General features: G+C 42.7%; 1 protein-coding gene across 1 annotated transcript in view; it reads right to left on the bottom strand.

The window, feature by feature from the left end:
- CGNL1 (cingulin like 1) overlaps positions 1 to 19,959 on the bottom strand; it is an 88,691-nt gene extending 68,732 nt beyond the window's left edge. Inside the window, exons 1-7 of the mRNA XM_029910784.1 lie at positions 19,855 to 19,959; positions 9,471 to 11,076; positions 7,917 to 8,011; positions 5,771 to 5,864; positions 2,417 to 2,518; positions 1,243 to 1,391; positions 487 to 622 (exon numbers count right to left, since the gene is read on the bottom strand). Of these exons, the coding sequence (XP_029766644.1) occupies positions 487 to 622; positions 1,243 to 1,391; positions 2,417 to 2,518; positions 5,771 to 5,864; positions 7,917 to 8,011; positions 9,471 to 11,057 (2,163 nt within the window). The 5' untranslated portion in view covers positions 11,058 to 11,076; positions 19,855 to 19,959. The remainder of the gene's footprint in view (positions 1 to 486; positions 623 to 1,242; positions 1,392 to 2,416; positions 2,519 to 5,770; positions 5,865 to 7,916; positions 8,012 to 9,470; positions 11,077 to 19,854) is intronic.
- Between the last annotated feature and the right edge of the window lie 1,790 nt (positions 19,960 to 21,749).

The following is a 21,749-nucleotide window of genomic DNA, read 5'->3' on the forward strand; positions in this document are numbered from 1 at the left end:
GCCATGATGAAGGACATAATTGGCCTGAAAGATTACTGTGCTGTATCTGTCACACCACAGATTGCATGTGTGTTTTTCAAATCAGTTAAACGAAGGATATCTTTAGCTCCCAGGAGTTTTACTCAAGCCATTCTCTGCTCATCAGAGTCTTTTCTATTGAGAACTCTGGCAGATTTGTTTGGACGATTTTTAAAACTGCAACAAAATACTTTACATGAAAGTTACTATGTTTTCTTAGTCTGCTGTGTCTCAGTAGTGTACTTTCATGTCCTACAAAGAGAGCACTGACCACAAGTTGAAAGATAAACACCAAAGCAGTTCATATCTCATCCCAGAGTCTTCTATATAAAGGGGAAGCCAGTATCTACTAGCTGACAATCTTTAACATTAGATACTTGTTTCCACAACTCCCATTCAATGGGACATAAATACCACTGTTCAGGATATCCTCATGCACACTATTCTTGGGCTTTTTTTATTACTAACCTCTATCAAAACCTCTTTCTCAACATCCACAGCATGCTTTGCATTATCCAATTCATCATGCATTTCAGAGAGCTGGTCTTCAAGGTCCCTGATTTCAGTCTGGTGTTGTTCCCGCTCCATCTTCACTTGAAAAAGTCTCATCAAGGGGGGAAAGAAATGTTTAGGTTTATAGTGTTGTTAAATTGTTTTTCAAGTACCATAAAACTCTGCTCCCACTCTCCCACCCTGGGATAGGATCGAATGAGGCAATAATAGTGGAAGCTGTGCAGGGCATATTGGTCATCCCCCACACAAAGGAGGAGAATGAGACTTTGTCTTCACTCTAATGGTAAAAATGGGATATTCTCTTATGCAGCAAATATGCACATGTGGAATACTGAACTTTATTTTAGACTTAATGTTTTTCATTGATAACATTGTTGGCTGTAGTGCTCATGCATTTCTGTGTTTTAAAAAACCTACCTGTACTGGATGACCATGCAGTATAAGTACAACCCGCATTAAAACAAATATTAAAAATTTTTTAAAAATCTTAGTTTTGCCTCAAATACCCCCAGATGGTCAGTTTTGAGGTAGTAGTTTAAACACTTCAGGTAATAATAAAAGTAGCACTACTTGCTATTGTATTGGATTAGTGTCTTCTAAGCATAAACTTGGGGGGTGGGGGCAGAGGGTGGGAGGGAGTGATAGATAAATTTAATCTGCAGTATTTAATAGAGGAACAAACTCCACAAAGGTTTTCTACAAGAAACTCACTCCTCTAAGTTTTGCCTGAGTTCCTTCTCACTTTCTCCTAGACGCTTTTTTAAGGCATCTTTTTCTTGTACACTTTTGTCAAGTTGCTGTTGTAGATCTTTCAGAGTTGCTCTTGTAGCGTCTCTCTCTTCTTTGGCATTTTGCTGATTCTACATTGTACACATTGAAAGTATTAAGCTGAGGTAAAATGCTAACAACAAAATTAAAGGCCTTGTTTTTAAAGGTATGAAAAGATTCACTCTCAATACTTCATTCTTTTTCAATTACAATATTAAACTACTTAGACTATGAAATCTCATAACAAGACCTGTATTGGAGAAGATAAGCATGGCTTCTGGACTCTTATTAGAAATATGAAAAGGAAAGGCGTCTTAGTATTAGCCAGTCAGTCTCCACTACATTGATCGCTATCACAGACTTAAAGCACACTATAATCTATTACAACTAAATTGCCTCCATAGCCTCTTCAGTGCTTTTTAGCACTTAATCATTTCGAGTTCCAGATTGAAAACGAATGCTATACCTGTTTTATCAGTAACTACATGAATTAATATAGTATATCTCCTATGCCAAACATGTCTCACCATAGTTACAAAGATTTTTTTAAAGCTTTACTTTTGCAGCTATTTAAGAAAGTTTCACTTATGTAATTCTCCATCATGGCATCCAAGGGCTATGTGAAGCAAACAATGGGGAGAGATTATTTTTAGAAAAGCACACTCTTTAAAAAAAGAAGAATCTTTCATATAAGCAAAAGTGTAACTATATGATGCAAAATGATCACACTTGTCTGATATATTAAGCACTTATGCAAATTCCACTCACTAATATGAGAATATTAGCATGATTTACCGTATATTTACTGATATATAAATAATGATTTTTTTTAAATTTAGGAATTATGAGAAACCCACAGAATCTTCTAAGTCTTGAGCTCATAACCCCAGCAATATTCTCTTCACATAAAAGTTCCAAAATTCAAAGCCCCATATTACATAAGCACACAAAGCATTCACAGTCATTAGTTTAGGGACAGAATGTTTACTGAGAAGTTTAGCATAAATCTTACATAAAAGAAAATGTTAGCTTTATCAGGTTGATTGTCACTTGTTTAGAACATCACATTTGCAATACTACTTCTATTCTTTATAATGTAAGTAACAAAATATAATACCCTAATTTCTAGATCCAGCTTTTTCTGTAGCTCTGCAACCTTGCTCTTTAGCTCTGTTTTTTGTTCCAGCAATGCTTTGACTTCAGTTGAAGAATTAGAAACCTACAAATAAACAGAGATGTTTAATCCTAAAAGTCCAAGATATTATTTTTTTGATTTCCTTTTAAAACTTAAATTAAACCACTGACAGAACTAATAAAAAACATAGTGATAATTTGCTTTTTATAATTAGCCAGAACTATGAAAGTTACCATGGGACAGTTTTAATATGGTTTGAGATAGGATGTAATTCTTGTTCAACTTCTTGCAGCTTGCTCAAGACATATTTCCAGTAGCATTGAAAACATCTCAAAAGAACCATGTGTGTGTTGTATAGCTCTAAAAAACTAAAACCCAATGAACAGCAATTGAATAAACCACTAATACTTCAGGCAAAATTCCACTCTCAGATTACTTCGTGCACCTTTGACAGACATCAGTGGGAGTTGAGTATATGGCTCTGAGGGCAGATTTTGGACAGATACTTTTTATAATTATTCACTTGTGTTTTATATTTTCAATCTGATTCCCTATAATCTAAAATAAAATAAATTGATAAGGTACTTCAAATTCAGTCCTCTGATCAATAACATGGTAGCAAATAGGCTTTTTTCAGGTTTCTTTTAGAATTAAAAAAACACAACTGATATCTTGGCAGGTAATAGTAACATTTATTTTTTGAATATGCAAACTGTCAAATTATGTTACGGCACTATTGCTTTTAAACAACATCCTAGACAAATTCTATATTTAAAACACACACAGCAGAAACAGCAATTCATGCCATTGTAATGAGAGGACATTCAGCATTCTTTTCAACAGCAATAAACAACAATCTTTCCTTTAACACAATCACCTTTCAATGCATATGAGACATCAGCAGGAATTACTTTTAAGAGTTCACACAAGTCTCCTCTCTCTCTTCCACCATATAGCCACAACCACTGGAAAATACCTTTAGTATATCACAAACACCCACCCACAGCAGGGCCGGATTAACCTTTTAAACATATTTGTGGGCCCCCATGTAGGCAATGGAGCATGGCGTGGGGACGTTAGTCCCCAGAGCGAGGGGCTGGCCAGAGGCAATGGGCATGGCATGGACACTATTTACAAACCGGCAGTTGCCAGACACACAGTGGCCCCCCTTCCCCTCGGGGGCAGGCCCATGCTGCACCACCCAGCACCCCCGGCCAACACCGGTACACCCCCCCCCCCCCCCGCTTCCCTATGGCCAGAGCCCCCCTGGATCCACTATGCCGAATACCTCCCCCAACCTCCCCACAAATGCACAGCATCCTGCACAACACCACCCTTGCCCAGCGCCCCTCTGCCCACAGCCCTACCACCAGGGCCATCCTTAGGATTTATGGGGCCCGATGCAGTATTATTAAACTGGTGCCCCTATGCCCGACTTGGGGCACAGCCACCACCCCCGCCCGCGGACCCCCAGAAGAATCCCCACCCAATGCTAACACACACTGAGCTTCGTACACAGCAGACACTGCGGCAGCCTGGGCTCACAGCCCGGGGGGAGGGACGAGGCACCTGCCCCACCCAGGCTCCCTCAGGACCCACTTGCCTGGAGGGGCCCAGCCAAGCCCCACATTGTCATTCCCTGCCACCTGGCTGAGACTGGCCAGGCTTCTGCACCAGTCCCAGGTGGCTCAGCTCCGGGGAGACAGGTGGGGCCCCACAGATGGTGGGAAGCAGAGACTGCCCGGAGCCGGAGGTGCACTGGGGTCCAGACAGGGGGCAGAGAGGAACAGGGGGTGGGGCCACGGGGTAGAGAGGAGCCCTCGGCCTGAGGAGCAAGTGATGGGCAGTGGGGAGCCAGCAGGCTGGCGGGGTCTCGGGATGCTGTGCAAGCGGAGCAGGCCAGGGCCCCTTCTGAGCATGGGCCACTGGCGCCATTGTAAACCCGGCACTGACCCACAGTGGTATTGACAACATAGCCTTCAGACAGTAGTGAGGCATCCTAATGTTACTAGGGTTGCCAACCCACCCGGTTTCACTGGGAGTCTCCCGGAATCACGCCCTATATCCCAGAGGCTACTGAAGCCAAACCAGGAGATATTAGGCACTGAAAATTCAGAGGCACCACGGAGCTAAGGCAGGCTCCCTGCATGCCCTGGCTCCGCACAGCTACCGAAAGTGGCAGGCATGTTCCTGCAGTCCCAGGGGAGGGGGGACAGGCAGCTCCACACACTGCCCCCGCCCCCAGTGCCGACTGCAGCTCCCAGTGACCGGGACCTGCGGCTAATGGGAGCTGTGGGGACAGCGCTTGTGGGCGCTGGCAGCACGTGGAGCCGTCTGACCCCCTCCCTGGGGCCGCAGTGACATGCCAGCTGCTTCTGGGAGTGGCGTGGGGCCAGGGCAGGCAGGGAGCCTGCCTTAGCCCTGCTGCATTGCTGCCCGAGGTAAGCACCTCCCAGCCCGAGCCTGCACCCCTCATCCCCTCCCGCACCCCAACCTCCAGCCCGGAGCCCCCTCCCCACACCCAAACTCCCTCCCAGAGCCCGCACCCCTCACCCCCTCCCACACCCCAATCCCCTGCCCCAACCCTGAGCCCCCTCCATTACCCAAACTCCCTCTCAGAGCTTGAACCCCACACTCCCTCCTGCACCCCAACTCTCTGCCCCAGGCTCAGCCCGGAGCCCCCTCCAACACTCTGAAACCCTTGGTCCCACCCCCCAGCCCAGAGTCCACACCCCCTCCTCTACCCCAACCCCCTGCCCCAGCCTGGTGAAAGTGAGTGAGGGTCGGGAAAGTGAGTGATGGGGTGGGGGAGGGAGAAGAGATGGAGTGAGTGGGGTGTGGCCTCAGAGAAGAGGCGGGTCAGGGCCTCAGGGAAGGGGCAGGGCAAGGGTGTTTGGGTTTGTGTGATTAGACAGTCGGCAACCCTAGTTACTCCTTAATTTGGGTCTCCGACACACAACTGCAAAATGTACTTAGAGATGTCCTACATGGCAGATTCCTCTACTCTTACATTTAAAAATGTATGTAAACTTTCACAGAGACCCCAGTCCAGCAAATTACTTAAACACGTGCTTAACCTTAAGCACAAGTAGTCCCACTGAAGTCAATGAAGCTATTCACATGCTTAAAGTGCTTTGCTGGATCAGGGCCATAGTATACAAATCCAGCTTGTAGCTTTTTTTGCATCTTTTCAAACTCAACTACTGTGTGTATTACGCACACCCTAGTCTCCTTTTACAAACCATGTAAACAGTTTTAGACAATGATACGCAGTTCTGTACTTTACTATTTTATAGCTATGAAACACACAAACAAAAAAGTGATTTGATTATTTACTTGTGCACTTCCAGCAGCTCTTGACTTTAAAGTCTGGATCTTCTCAAAAACCAAGTTGACCTTCCTCTTTGTGGCATCATCATTATCAGTGCTTCTGAAACATGGACACAATGTAAGTAAACAATGCAATGATTTAGGACACCAACTATTTTGCTCTGGCCGGAATAAACCTCAAGCATGCAAATTATAATAAAATCAATTAGGAGCAAATTAAAAATAAATTTTAAACTACTATTCCACGAAGACTTTAAATAAATTATTAAAAAATTTTAATTGCAAATATTTTCTGGAAAATTACTTGACTCTTTTATTACAATTCTGAGCTGAAGGCCAGTATAGCAATGATGGGTGTTCTGCACATAAGTTATTGAACAAGCTGCCTGAAACTTTTAACACAATAAAGTTTAGGTCCCTCATAGTCCTGCCTGCTATGTCCCAATTGTCACAACACCCTCATTCTGTGATATCACAGCTACCAGAAACTCTGCTAAATCAATACCTTAAGAGGCTTGAGGGGTGGAGTGCATAGAAATGTTAAGTATATTGTGTGGGTTAGAAATTCTCTGCCCCCCGCCCTTTTTTTTAAATTGGTTACTTTCAGAATATACAACATCAAAAAAAATGTGACAATCTTTCACCTGGAGAAGGCACTTGATGCAAAGGACAAGGGGAACTTACCTCAGACTTTTAGGTGTACAGTCCACTTTTTATACACCAATTTAGAAATAGTTTCTGTGCTGCTCAATTCATGTGTTGTGCTTTTAAATGTTTTCTGAACTTTGACACCACAGGAGATACACTTGATTTTTTTTTAAATTAACCAACCCACAAATTTATTTTTAATTTTTTAAAAAGTATATTTAATCTGATCCTGAACAATATACAGCATACAAATTCTGATTAGATGGGAATTTTCAGATCCTTTGTGACAGACCCAGACCAGTGGGGTACAGGAGTCTGGTAGAGGGCAAATATACTGGTCACTAGATGAGTAGTCTTCTGTTCCCTGAGTGACCAGAGCAGGGGCTGTACTAGAGTAATCAGGAACCTGCTAGAACCAGTTAAGGCAGGCAGGCTAATTAGAACACCTGGAGCCAATTAAGAAGAAGCTGCTAGAATCAATTAAGGCAGGCTAATCAGGGCACCTGGGTTTTAAAAGGAGCTCACTTCAGTTTGTGGTGTGAGTGTGAGGAACTGGGAGCAAGAGGTGCAAGGAGCTGAGAGGGTGTGCTGCTGGAGGACTGAGGAGCATAAGTGCTATCAGACACCAGGAGGAAGGTCCTGTGGTGAGAATAAGGAAGGTGTTTGGAGGAGGCCATGGGGAAGTAGCCCAGGGAGTTGTAGCTGTCATGCAGCTGTTACAGGAGGCACTATAGACAGCTGCAGTCCACAGGGCCCTGGGCTGGAACCCGGAGTATAGGGCGGGCCTGGGTTCCCCCCAAACCTCCCAATTGACCTGGACTGTGGGTTCTTCCAGAGGGGAAGGTTTCTGGGCTGTTCCCCAACCCACATGGTGAATCTCTGAGGCAAGAAAATCTGCCAATAAGCGCAGGACCCACCAAGATAGAGGAGGAACTTTGTCACACCTTCAAGGACATTGCTGAGCTTCAGAATAGTGAAGTAGTATAATTTTTAATTAATCTATCCTTTTTGGTTTACAGTCTAATTTTAACAATAGTGTACTTTAATTTATAACTTCTTTAAGAAAGAAGGATACATCATCCATCCATTCAATACAAGGTAGTGTTTTACTAAGACAGTGGTCCCAGTGGCAACTAACTCTGCATAACAAATCAAAGACGTCTGCATTGGATATGTATAGAACTATATTTACAGAAATTTTAAAAGTTGTTTTTAAATAATTTTCTTTTTGTTATATATTCATATTAAGGGTGAAGTCTCCACGGTAATTTTTCAGCTACCATATGCTGCTACTTAATTGTTCTCTGTGCATCACGATATTTTATGTTGAATATAAAACACATAGGAACAGACTGCTATGGGGATTAGGAATCTGAAAAACATCCAGAAGATTACAGGTACATACTTCAAACAACCAAATAACCTCTCCCAAAAAATTAAATAAAGATCCTCAAGCTGGTACAATCTCCAATTTCTACTATAAAAGTTAATGAAGTTTACTAACCCTTCCTTAAGGTAATTGTAAAGGATCTGCTTAGCTGTCTCCTCATTTGTTTGTTGCGTGAGGTCTTGCTGGCCCTTTAACAGATCAGGAGTTGCCTAAAAACACAAGGCTGGATATCAAAATACAGACTTTCAATGATTTGCTTCCCACTTTTGCTTCTGCTTTGAAATTCTCCATTCTATATATAGTAGAACCTCTGAGTGACATCATCTCAGGAACAGAAGTTGTTCATAACTCTGAAATGTTCGTAACTCTGAACAAAACGTTATGGTTCTTTCAAAAGTTTACAACTGAACACTGGATTTAAAACAGCTTTGAAACTTTACTATGCAGAATAAAAATGCTGCCTTTAACCATCTTCATTTAAATGAAACAAGCACAGAAACAGTTTCCATATCTTCTGAAACCTTTAAAAAAAAATATCTACTTTCTCTTTATATTTTAGAAGTTTACGTCTAACACAGTACTGTACAGCAGTGCTTCTCAAAGCCGGTCCGCCGCTTCTTCAGGGAAAGCCCCTGGCAGTCCAGGCCAGTTTGTTTACCTGCTGTGTCCGCAGGTTTGGCCGATCGCGGCTCCCACTGGCTGCGGTTCGCCGCTCCAGACCAATGGGGGCTGTGGGAAGGGCGGCCAGCACATCCCTTGGCCCGCACCGCTTCCTGCAGCCCCCATTGACCTGGAGCAGCGAACCGCGGCCAGTGGGAGCCGCGATCAGCCGAACCTGCGGACACGGCAGGTAAACAAACCGGCCCGGACTGCCAGGGGCTTTCCCTGAACAAGCGGCGGACCGGCTTTGAGAAGCTTTTTTTTTTTTTTTTGGGTCACTGCTGCTGATTATATACTTCTGGTTCCAAATGATGTGTGTGGCTGACTGGTCAGTTTGTAACTCTGATATTCTACTGTAGCAATTTTACCAGAGAAGTAGTTCATTGAGGGTATGAGCCAATGCTCACTGAAGTCAATGGGAGTTTTCCCATTGACTTCAGTGGGTTTCAGATCAGTCCTTATAAGTGAAAGATACAGTGTGCTTGTTCTTACTCTGATAGTCGTAAAAAATGTCACTGATCTTACTATAAATCTTACTACTTAAAATTACCAAGTACTTCTTTGGGGGCATTGAGAGAAACAAGCGTACTACAATTCAGCAGACAGGAGAGACACCTGTTTAAAAATATGCACATTTGGACCTTTTCCTTAATGTTGTTGTTTGCTGCAGTGAGTATGTTTTAGGCATCAATAACACATTTTTTACAATAACACTCCTAATTCCCACCCTTCTCCCTCCTCCAAACAGGAATGTGACTCTGTTCCTTAAACTTGGCTTTCTACAGCCTCACCCAGAGAATAACTGTTTACATTTACTGTTATTGAAACCCACCCTGCAGCTCTTCCTGAGGTCAAACTTCCACTAAACACCATGGGAGTTTGGTCTAACGATAAACTGCAGGATTTGACCCATAAAAAATGTGCATTTTATACAGTGTACACCAGACAGCTTTGACTTACACAGTGCAGGTAACTTAAGAGACAACATGTTTCATATTGAAAAGTTACCTGTGTATTTGGGGCAGAAGAAAATGTTTTTACTAAGATCTTCTTTGTTCCTGGGTCGGGCGGGATTGTAATTCGATTTGGCAACAAGAGAGTAGAAGTTACTGTTTTAACTTCCTCTTTTTTATTCTGTACTGGAAGTGTGGATGACCTAAACATCAAACTCGCTCCATTAACTTTATTTTCTTTATGATATTGCAATGAATTGTAATGGTTGTTCTGAATGTCTTGAGCAGTCGGTTGCAGTTTGCTGACAGTTTGAGCAGCAACTTGTGTATCAGGGGAAGGCAACTTTTGTTCAAGAGATAATTGTTTCTGAAGGCAAATTTTTGATGGCCTTAGCAAGTGCTCAGTTGATTTACCCAAATTTTTACTAAACTCATCTAAGTAATCTGAATTCACCTCCAGGCCTAAAGACAGTACACTGTCAACACTTCTTGATCTTTTACGATCATCTGGGTGAATTCTGTTCCTTTTTCCTGATCTACCTCTTCTCTGTGGACCAGTTTTCCTATCAAACTTTTCAATTAGTTGATCAACTGCAGGAATTGAGTCAGTGTCAATATCACGGCCTGTTCCAGGCAAAAATGGGATATACCTTCTGTTTTCATGTCGATTAACATTGTCTGCATAGATAGCATATTCTTGGTCATCAAGTAAAAACTTATACAAGGAATTTGCAGAAGTTGGAGTGGTTGATGAAGATGATGATCTTCGTGACCCATCCAATACTGATCCAGCTGAATCTTGTCTGCCGAAAGAAAGAACATCTGGTCTACTTTTCCTTGTTTCTGGTTGGCCAGTTGGGCTAACATGTGGGGATCCTCCACTAGATGAAAGGGACTCGAATACATGCACTTCATTTGGAGTGCTAGTAACACTGGGGCACTTGGACACATGCTTATTTTGGTCTTCCACTGCTATGGACCTGTTCAAATGAATTGTTTTCACATTTGATTTGGCTGACTCCACAAGCTGTGGGGTTTTCTGTAGGGTCACTACTTTAGATGAAGAAGTCCAAGGCTTTGTTTCAATCTTGCCTTCATCTGCAAGAGATTTAGACTTATTGCACACAGAAGATTGGTAGCTATCCAAGTTAAAGTTATTTTTTTCTGGATCATAAGGCTGTAAAAGCTCAGGATGCCTTTGAAAGTTCAACAAATTGGAGGGTTTTAATGTTCCATATTTAGAATCTGAGACTCCATTCTCTCCTTCATTGATATTGGTTTGCTTTAGGCTTTTAAACATACTGGGCTGTGTGGACTGTGTTCCAGGAAACTTTATTTCTTCACTATTTTTCTCCCCCAATTTAAGAGCAGTATTGGAGTTTGGAGCTGACCTATTAATTGTCTGAGATGCAACCTGCAGCCCATTTTCAGATAAAGATGGGTTTTCTGACAAACACCCCTCTGTGTTGTTTAGCACTAAGTAGGGATGACCATCAATTCCTTGGACCCTAATACTGACACCATAAGATCCAGGCTTGGAGTGTTGTGTATTTCTAGCTTTGTGTGTCTCATCATTTGCAAGCTTGAGATGAACTCCACAGTCCCGTTGCACATGCTTGAAACCAGCACAATATGGCTCCATGATTAACACAGGTTTTCAGCTATGAAAAAAGGACATACAGATAAGATTTAATTTTGATTAAGTTTGGTTATTTAATTAGAGAAAACGTATGTGACGTTGCACTCTATATGATTTTATGAAAATATACTAATGAGTGTGAATATAATGTAACTGGAATATGCTTCATGCAAAAGGTCTCTTGTAAGGTATCCTTACAAAGCTTATAATCTACTGAGTGTGTTCATCCTATTTGTATGAATGTATCTGAAACTAGAAATATGAAATAACTCCGAGGGCCTATTGTAATTAAGCAAAGTGTGGGCCATTAATGGTGGTTTGGAATCTTGATGGCTCCCATTAACCAGGACAATTGTCTGTAGATGGCTCTGTTTTACTTGTAAGTCTTCCTGTATATGTGTGTGCTGGCAAGTGGGTAATGAAGTCTTACAGTGACATGTGATCACATCACCTGAACTGGAATCCATCTTTAACCTGGTGCTTTTCCATTTAGAAGTGTGGGTGGGGGACCCAGAGAGACAAAAGATTCCCGCCTTGTGCCAAAGTTATATAAGGGGGTGGAACAGAACAAAGGAGGCTGCAATCATAAGAAATCCACTAGCTACCCCCTGAGCTGGAACAAGGGCTATACCAGGGGAAAGGATTGTGCCCGGGCTAGGAAGGTGTCCAGTCTGTGAAAGAAACTTATTGAAACATCTCTGAGGGTGACATTTTATCTGTATTCAGTTTTATTACTGTATTAGGTTAGACTTGCGTGTTTTGTTTTATTTTGCTTGGTAATTCACTTTGTTCTGTCTGTTACTACTTGGAACCACTTAAATCCTACTTTCTGTATTTAGTAAAATCACTTTTTACTTATTAATTAACCCAGAGTATGTATTAATACCGGGGGGGCGGCAAACAGCTGTGCATGTCTCTCTATCAGTGTTATAGAGGGCAAACAATTTGAGATTTATTTGGGGTTTGGACCCAATTGGGAGTTGGGCATCTGAGTATTAAAGACAGGAACACTTCTTAAGCTGCTTTCAATTAAGCCTACAGCTGTTAGGGGATGTGGTTCAGACCTGGGTCTGGGTTTGCAGCAGGCTAGCGGGTCTGGCTCAAACCAGACAGGGCACTGAAGTCCCAAGCTGCCAGGGCAGGAAAGCAGGGGCAGAAGTAGTCTTGGCACATCAGTTGGCAGCGCCCAGGGGATTTCTGTGATCCAACCCGTCACAACGTACATGCCGACCAAAAATCACAATACTTATTTTTACTAATAAGAAATAAGAACACTGATCATTTACATAACGTTTCCCTCTGTAGAGCTGGTGGAAGGAACAATTTAAATACAGAGAAAATGAAGCGCAGAAAATAAAATGGTTTACACAACGTCTCAAAGCAAATAAATGGCAGATAAGGACTAGAACTGATGTTCCTTTACTCCTAGCCCACTGCTTCATACTCTGGACCGGGGTAGTCAATTACTGTTTGTCAAGGTCCAAATTTCTTGGTCAAGGTATAGTCAAGGTCCAGATTCCAGAGAAACATTTTTCACACCACAATCATCATAAGCAAATAAAAAGATTTAAGGGTCCCTTCAAAAGCATCTGGCGCTTTGGATTTGGCCTGTGGTCTGCCAAAGTACCTAAAAAGTAAAATGCTTTTAACTTTCAATGAGATACTTAAAAAATTTGACATTCATTCCACAAATACAAATAATTTACGGTGATAGATCCACTGGAGAGACCTCACTGAAAATTCTGAAAAAACAAACTCTTAATGTATTTATTTTCTGCATATTTTTGCCCCCTTTTTATCGATCACACATTTCATGGCAGCATCTCACCAGAGATTTCCAGATCTCCAAACCATAACCTAGAAGTGTTGAACACTCCGATGTGCAAGGAGGAAAAGAGAGGATTTCATATTTCTTGAACTAGTGTCTTACAGGTGTGATGAACCTTACATAATTTTTAGCAAAAGATTGCCATTTTGCCAACTAACTGTGACTCAGGGGATGTGATTGTATTGCAGTGGTTCCCAAACTTTAATAATCTGTGAACCCCTTTCACGAAAATATCAAATCTTGCAAACCCTCTCCTAAAAATGAATATTTCCAGGGATTTTCTCCCTTACCTGAGCATAAATGATAGAAGCAGTGATCTTGGAAATAATTTGGTTTTTTTATGACATGCTTATTACACACTATTTATTATTACATTATTAATTTTATTACATTATGAAAACAGACTAGGGACCGAATGGCTAGGCAGCAGTTCTGCAGAAAAGGACCTAGGGGTTACAGTGGACAAGCAGCTGAATATGAGTCAACAGTGTGCCCTTGTTGCCAAGAAGGCTAACGGCATTTTGGGCTGTATAAGTAGGGGCATTGCCAGCAGATCGAGGGACGTGATCATTCACCTCTATTCGGCATTGGTGAGGCCTCATCTGGAGTACCGTGTCCAGTTTTGGGCCCCACACTACAAGAAGGATGCAGAAAAATTAGAAAGAGTCCAGCACAGGACATCAAAAGTATATTTTGATTTAACATCGCTCTTATTCTGGATTTCTCTAGCTTTTTTACTGGAAGTACATACCCCCCCACACACAAATGGTCAGACTGAAGCCAATAATTAGTATTGGCCCTACTAATAAGAGGATGGTAGTATGCCTCAGGAGAGGAAACATGTAACCAGCTATTACTGGCTTTTAGATAGCTGACGCAGTGGAAGAAGCTCCAACATCCTCATGCTTCCAAGCTCTGCTTTTATCTGTTTGGCTTTCAACATTTGTTTTCAGAAAAGGAAATGTCACTGTTTCCTACAGCTTTGCTATCCTGTGGCCTGGATACTATCCCTCCATCACATTTTAGTCTAAAATAGTGTTTGTTTCTTAGGGCTTCTGAAAGCAAATTCCGTTTACATCTATCACCTCATCTGCAGAACCCATAGTGGTACAAATATTGATTAATTATGCTATCAAAAATTAACTAAACAATCCTGCCATTGCTGTATCATTGCTTTTGGCTTGCTCCAGAAAACTCACCACCACCATATGGCATTGCAAACAGATTCTCTGGTGAGCAGTGGAAATGGAAAATATACTGTGAATATTCCCAAATTTGATATTTCAATTATACCAGCTGAAGCACCAATGCTACTAACTCCAGATTACATGCACCAAAGCTGTTTTATTTCAAGGAGACATCAAACTAGAACAAACCTGAACCATCAAAATTAAAATCTGTTTTCAAGAGCTATTTATTTTGTTTTTACTTGCATTGTCTCTTTAAATATAAGATATCAATAAGATCACCTACAGGAGGGATGGGGACAATAATTACAAACTACAGACAGAGTGCCAAATGCTTTAGTCTGCCAGAGGAAGATGAATTGTCGGTAGAAGGATTGTGGGTAGGTCAGCAGTACTGAAGTCAAAATAAACAGTAAGACCCTGTCAGAGTTATCTGGCCCTTTAACGGGGTTAGGGCTCAGCTGCACCTGTACCAGACAGAATTTGCCTCCCTATGGTGAAGGAAATTAAGGATAGTTATGTGACAAAGTGTAACCCTAAAGCACTCAGTCCCAACTGGCAAAGAGTTCACTGTTCTGTAACAGTAACTCCTGACAGGCCTGACAAACTCAATGCACCCACACATTGCTTTGATAATATTTATCCAGGCAGGATCAAGTGAGATCTCTATTAATAGCTTATGTCATACCGATGCTCATAATTGTTGCAAGATGTATGCATGGATATTAGTTGTCTATATGTACTGGAAAATACGTTTTCAAGTCTGAATCAAAAGCATGGGTGTCAAACAAGTTCTGACCAGACAAAGGATGTATATTCACCTGTCTGCCTCAGTTCACATGTAAAACAGGCACTGTATATGAAGGCAACATGGAGACAGCACACCAGGGAATAAACCAAGGGGAGGGACACGGGGGGAGGGGGTGTTGTGTCAGCCTGACTCTGGGGACAAACAACGAACTTAGGGGATATAAGGAGGCGGCAAAAGGACACCTCTTTGTCCTTCACTGAGGAAAGCAAAAAAGGACTGCATTTTTTGCATTAATGAAAGAGAAAGCCCAGCCCATGTTGGTTGGAGACACTGGGAGATTGTTTTAGGCGAGAAACTACTTTAGACAAGGGTTTAGCCTGTTAACGTTAACTTTAGACTCTAGAAAGCACATTATACTATTTGTTTTATGTGAAACCATTTCTGTTTCCATTGTTATCATTACTCACTATCGCTTAAATCTTCGCTTTTGTTAAGAAACTTATGATTGTTTTCACTCTAACGGTATCTCAGCAGTGTGATGTTATATAGGAGCTGACTCTCAGTTGAACCAAACACATTTGTATGTACACTACCCTTTGGGGTGGCAAACCTGGTAACTTCTGAGAGTGTTCAGTGATTAAGGGCTGGACGCTACAGGGGAAGGCTTCTAAGGGTCTCAGAGACTGATTGGGTTGCGTGTATTGTTAACTTGCAAAGTAAAGTAAGGGCTCCACTCAGAGGAGATTGTCTGGGTGGCGGGGAGCCCACACCCAGTTAACCACAAGCAAGTTGCTTTCTCACTGAGCAGAGGGGTAACAATAGGGTTACCATATTTCCACACTGAAAAAAGGGGACACTTCACGGGGGCCCCGCCCAAACTCCGCCCCTTCCCCGGCCCAACTCCACCCCTGCCCCGCCCCTGGCCCCGGCCCAACTCCGCCCCTTCCCCGCCTCCATTCCAACCCCTTCCCCAAAGTCCCTGCCCCAACTCCGCCCTCTCCCCTGAGCGCCCCGCATTCCCCCTCCTCCCTCCCGCCCCCCGGGCTCCGGCTGCTGCTGCGCTGGGGAAGTTGCTTTGGCCCCTGCCGCGGTGGAGAGTGGTGGGAGCCGGGAAAGTTGGAGCCCGGGGAGGAGGTGGCTGCATGCTCGGATGCCGCCCGCCGCCTCTGTACCCCGGCAGATAGCAGATCGCGGGAGTTGTAAGTTTTGCTGCAGCCACTCGCACTCGGGGTCCCCTTACCATGCCTCCCTATTTTCCCAGACATGTTTGGCTTTTTGGAAATTCCTCCCGCATGGGGATTTGAGGACCGAAAATCCGGACATATAGTAACCCTAGGTAACAAGGTGACCAAGAAAGTGTCCCACAAAGGTCATATGACTGAATCAGGCCTGCTGGGAAATGAGAGTAGCCTGTGGCTCAGACAGCAGGAAGAGCAGATCTGTGAATTAGCACTCATTAAGAGCAGGCGGCCCGGTTAGGAGGTCAGTCTGGGAGGGCTCCAGGATAAGGAGAAGACATGGCCATTTTGGATTATGGGCATATAGCCCAGGTGTTTAGTTGTTCCAGGGATGGTCGTATTGGGTGGGCATGTGTTCCCCCTATATACCATTTTGTGTGGGAGTGCAGTGTCCCCTGCCGAACAGGGAAAGAAGAGACTGGCCAGAATCTAGGAAAAGGGCTGAATACAAGGTGAAGGAGGACAGATCTTCACAGGGAAGGTTGTGCCCACTGGAAGAGTCTGGGAAAGAAGACTTGATCTTGACTGTATACTAGACTTTGAGTCAGTGGCGGATTAGCCCCTGGGCCCCGGCCAACTGGGGGGCCCTGGAGCCCCGACCGCTGGAATCCCCCGACCCCACTCCGAGGCAGCAACACCGAGCGGGGGAAGCCCCTGAGCCCCGACCCTGCTCCCCAGCAGCAGCGCCAGGGTGGTAGGGTGTGGGAATCCCCCCGGGCGGCCCCGTCCTGACCCCTGCAGAAGCCGTGGGGTGGCAGGGGAAGCTTCTGTGCCCGACCCTGCTCCCCCGCAGAAGCACGGGGGAGTTACGGGGAAAGCCCCTACATCCTGATCCCTGCTGCAGCCCTGGGACTGGAGGAGCTCTCACTCCTTGCTACACCCCAGCGCCATAGCGTGGGACACTGCTTCTCCGGTCTTGGGGTCACAGTGAGTGCAGGGTGGCAGAAAGGAGCAAAAGGGGTTGTGGGACTCCAGGGTTGCCAACTCTGACTGAAGCTATTCTGGGAGATTTTTTTTTTTTCCTTCCCAACCTGACAATGTCATTTTCTTAAAATATTCTATTAAAATCTCCTGGATTGCTTTCAATAGTCACTGGGAGATCGATTCTGGGAGACTCCAGGTCAAACCTGGAGAGTTGGCAACCCTAAGTGGGGGGGACCCTGGGTGGAACAAGAGTGGGCCCAGGGGAAGGGGCAGAAAGGGGTAGGGCTGCGGGTAGGGCTGCAGGCGGATGGGGCAGAACAGGGGCAGGGCCGCAGGCAGGAGTCCCCCACTTGCTCTGGCCCAGGAAACCTTAATCCACCTCTGCTTCGAGTTAAACCCTGGAAAGGGTGAACTTTTAGACTTAGCCAGGGTGCTAAGTCACTGCAGCAGCCTGACCGCTCTGTGAGTACTGGGAGCCGGTGAATGACAAACACTAAGGGGAAACTGAGGCAGAGCCCTCACTGGGTTCAGTGAGACCCCGTTACAGACCCTATGACTGTTAAGTCAAAGACAAAAGCAGAAGAGGAACCGCTTCAAAATTACTATAGCAAAATAATTTAAAATTTGCCATTGTTTAATAGACCAATGTCATACAGGTAAAATCATTACACTTTCCCTGCTACCAATGACATTTTTTCCAGTGAAATAATGGATTTAAATATTGAAATTTTTATACTGCAAGAGTGGTGCTTCATTTTTCCTCTTTTAGGTATCTGTCTTTAGGAAGCAATAGATTAGTGGAAGATGCAAACAGACATCCATAAACAAAGTTGGCAAAACACAATGGTGTAATGGCATAGATTTCCATAGTTACATCACAGACCCTAGCCAAACTTATGTGTTGCATATTACACAGCTCTCTCGGTCCACTCTTGCTGCTACTTGTATCAGTGAAGGGCTGTTCATACCATATTAGTGGCAGTGATGCTCTCTCCAAAGAATTCTTCTAGACTAGCAAATAATTGCTGTAGATTTCAATTAATACAGAACTCTGTACAAAACTATCACAACATAAAAATTAGAAGAACAAGTGTTTGCTGCTCGCCTTTCATCTCAAACCCAGCACAGACCAAGAGCTTAGCTGCAATGAAGATTTCAGCCATTGGTGGCCCGCCACTGATATAGTTGCACATATCTAGTGTAGAAATGCAAAACCAAGATTCGCACCAGTGCTGCTTATACCAGTTTCAAGCAGGCTTACCTGAACCAGTGCCTGGCCACTGACAGCTATACCTTGGGCAAATCCTAAGTGTAGACAAGGCTTAACATATAGACAATTTTGAAAACTCTCATAAAAGCACCAAAGAGTTTGAAATCAGTAGCACTACTGAGGGGAGACAATACCACTTGGACTATAGCAAATATTCCTGAAAGCAGCATTTCATCTAGCTCTAGGGTTGAGTTGACAGATATACTAGCCAAAAGATATTGAACCAAAGTGCCCCAGAATGGAAACTGATTAAATGCCACATGCTACTCAAAATTGATAATCGATGGGAGTACTCAGAACAACTAGGCATTCCTCAAGATAGAGAGCTCAAATCCCATAAGTTGTCCTGTGCCAAAGGCCCACAAAACGATCCTAATAAGGCCACTTTCAATCTTTGTGGATCTCTGAGAACAGCATGCCAAGAAGCCCTGGGTAACTAAATGCTCACCAAGCCTCAGACCAATATTAAAAAGAACTATGCAGGAAACCCAACCCACAGATGCCATGGCAATAACAGAAAATAGAAACCGGGGCCACCTAAGGAAGTGAACGGAAAGAGGGATTCTTGGGTTTTCCAAGAGAAGCATCACAAGATGTGACAGGAATTCAAATGGCCAGAAGGGACGCACAATAAAAACATCAAAACAGAAAACGTTAACAGTTTCATTCACCTCTTGTATCTCAGCAAGAACTGCCCCTTCAGATGTTACGACTGACAGGAGGGTTTCAGATAACATGCAGAAGTTGATCCATTTTTTCAGACTAAAAGGACAGTCCAGCTCACCATTAACCAGCCAACTAGTCTGCTAGTCACCAGCCAGTTCAACTTCTTCCCAATGGACACCCCTCCCACCGTGGCCTAAAACCAGCCACAGCTCCCCTTCTCCCAGGGCACTGGGAACTTGTCCTACTTAGCAAGTGTTGCTCAATACAGCCTGTCTCCCAGCTCTGATGCCAGTGGGCCAATTGATGGTCCACACGACACAAACAAAGACAGCCTCATTGACCAAATTTTTCCTGGACTGTAAAAACATTTGGTAAACTAGCTACCATTTCTGCCAGATGTTGTTAGTTTCAATACAGGGAAATAAAATAAACAACATGAAATTTGAATTCCCTTTAAGACTTCCAGGAATACCAAGAGTCATTGAACAAAAGAAAGGGCAAAACAGGGAAGGCCAAGGGAAAGGAAAAAAATGCAAGAGGATGAACAATGGAAGGAAATGACAAATTCTCCTAAGTTTCATTTTTTCAGGTCTCCAATTCCATACGTTTCCACATAATATTGAAGTTTCCTTTGTCATAGTGTATGATAATATCTCGCAACAGCTACACAGCTTCCAGGTATTATGATAACAGAGATACAATGACAAATCTAATACAATAGACATTTGCCTCATCATACTGAGGCTGATCCAAAGCACACTGAAAACAATGGAGAGACTCCCACTGTTTTCAGTGGGCTTTGGATCAGGACCTTAAAAAGCAACATTAGCTCTGAATACTTGTTAGCTAACAAAGCATGGAAGAAAAAAGATTATTTATGCAGCTCAGCAAATTCACAAAAAGCAAATAAGTAGATAAGAACCAAACGGCACTAACTATGGTAGCAAGTTGCTGGAAGAACAGGACAGAACCCAGATGTTCAGGCTCTCAATCCTGTGCTTTAATCTCTAATCCATGCTCCCTTGCTCTGAACACATCATGGTCTTGAAATGAACAAAAACTGAAGAACTGCAAGGAGAGTAAAGAGTGTTTTAAATGGTTTAGTTAATGTTTTCAGAAAATGTAAACAAATCTAGAAAAATATTTAACTCTAAAAAAGGAAATCTAGTTTGCGGAAACCAATACATTGTAACAATACTAGTCTCCTCAAAATCAACCATGGCATATTTGCATGTGACCATTTACACAGGAGAAACATGCTTAATATTTAATTAGCAGGTTGTACATGTGGTTCAGGGACCAAAGCGTTAGTATGCACGAAACAGGCTCTTTGTTGATTTTAGCTAGACAGCAAAAGTCACCAATGGCAAAACAAAAGAAATGCAAACAAAACTACTCAATACTCGAAAGCTTTCAATAGCATACTAGCAAATGTGGTTTGATATTACAAAGACATGTGTTTAGTAGTCCTCCGAGAAGAGAAAGAAAAGTTATCACTACTGACAAATTAAGATTAACAACTAATCTCCACAAGAAAAAGATATGAAACTTTAAGGCTATGGCTACACTGAGCCATTGTAAGGTCTCCTGTGTAGCCACTCTATGCCAATGGGAGAGAGCTCCCCCATTGGCATAATTAAACCACCCCCCGTACGCGGCAGTAGTTGGAGAGCATCTCCTACTGACATAGCCCTGTTCAAACCAGTGCTTCTGTTAGCGAAACTCATGTTCTTTTTCACACCCCTGACCAACAAAAGTTTTCCTGACAAAAGTACTAGTGTAGACATAACCTAAGAAATGATTATGCAAATCAAACAACAGAAACAATCAGAGAATTAAAAAATTCTCAGACCATCACCAACTAATGTGCTCTGAATATAACATTTCAAGCAGAATATAAACAAGAAATTCAGGGCAATTTTGCAGTTTTCAGTGGAAATACCTTTTATCAAAAAAATGGTAATTCATAAATTACTTTGCAATTTACAATTAAACTGCAAACTAGATTACAAAATTTAATGAGCAGAAAGACTTATCCCCCAATATGCAAGTGTATAATCTTAAAATTGCACAGAAGAAAAAGAAGCTTTTAGATTACGCATCAGAGTTCAGTAAATATGACTAAGCAGGATGCAGTTTCCTCAGTTTCCCACAGAAAAATTCTATGGAACAAATGTATTCATATTTAATGAAATTTTGGGGGATTTATACAAGTAGAATGCTTCATTTTCTTGTCCCAAACTTTCTTATACAAGAATAACGCCTGTAGAAATAAAAGTTCTAAAATATAATAATCTAAAAATAATATCCATCATTCTACATTGGCCTAACTTCCTTGAAGCTGAATGCAAACATTAATACTCACAATACCCATATGAAGTAGGAAAAGTAACTAGTCAAAACTTGCTTCAGACTATTTTATTTATTGGCACCAAGTATATAGTTATCACAAAAATAGTTACATACAGGGAACACTTATGCTATGGAATCCACCTGGTGCCACAGAACCAGGCTCCAGATTCCAAGAAATCATATAAAATTTTTTTTTTAAATTTCTCACTGATGTTTCTAGTTCTTATTGTTACAACAATAACCTAAGTATGGACCAAGCGTAAACTGCTGCAGCCATGTCTTCCCGAGTCTAAAGACAGCCTGAAACAATGGTTAATAAAAAAATGGCTCATAAAATAGAGAAATTTTGCATTTTTTTTTTGTTTTGTTCAGTGAAATTTCAAAGTTTTCTGATCAGCTCCTGTTCTGAACGGTGTGAACTTTTAACAAAAACATCCATCTAATGTGTTTATCCCATAGTCCCACACTGCCTCTTATAT

The sequence above is a fragment of the Terrapene carolina genome, unplaced genomic scaffold, assembly GCF_002925995.2.
Source record: "Terrapene carolina triunguis isolate 2854851 unplaced genomic scaffold, T_m_triunguis-2.0 Scaffold67, whole genome shotgun sequence".
Taxonomy (NCBI): domain Eukaryota; kingdom Metazoa; phylum Chordata; order Testudines; family Emydidae; genus Terrapene; species Terrapene triunguis.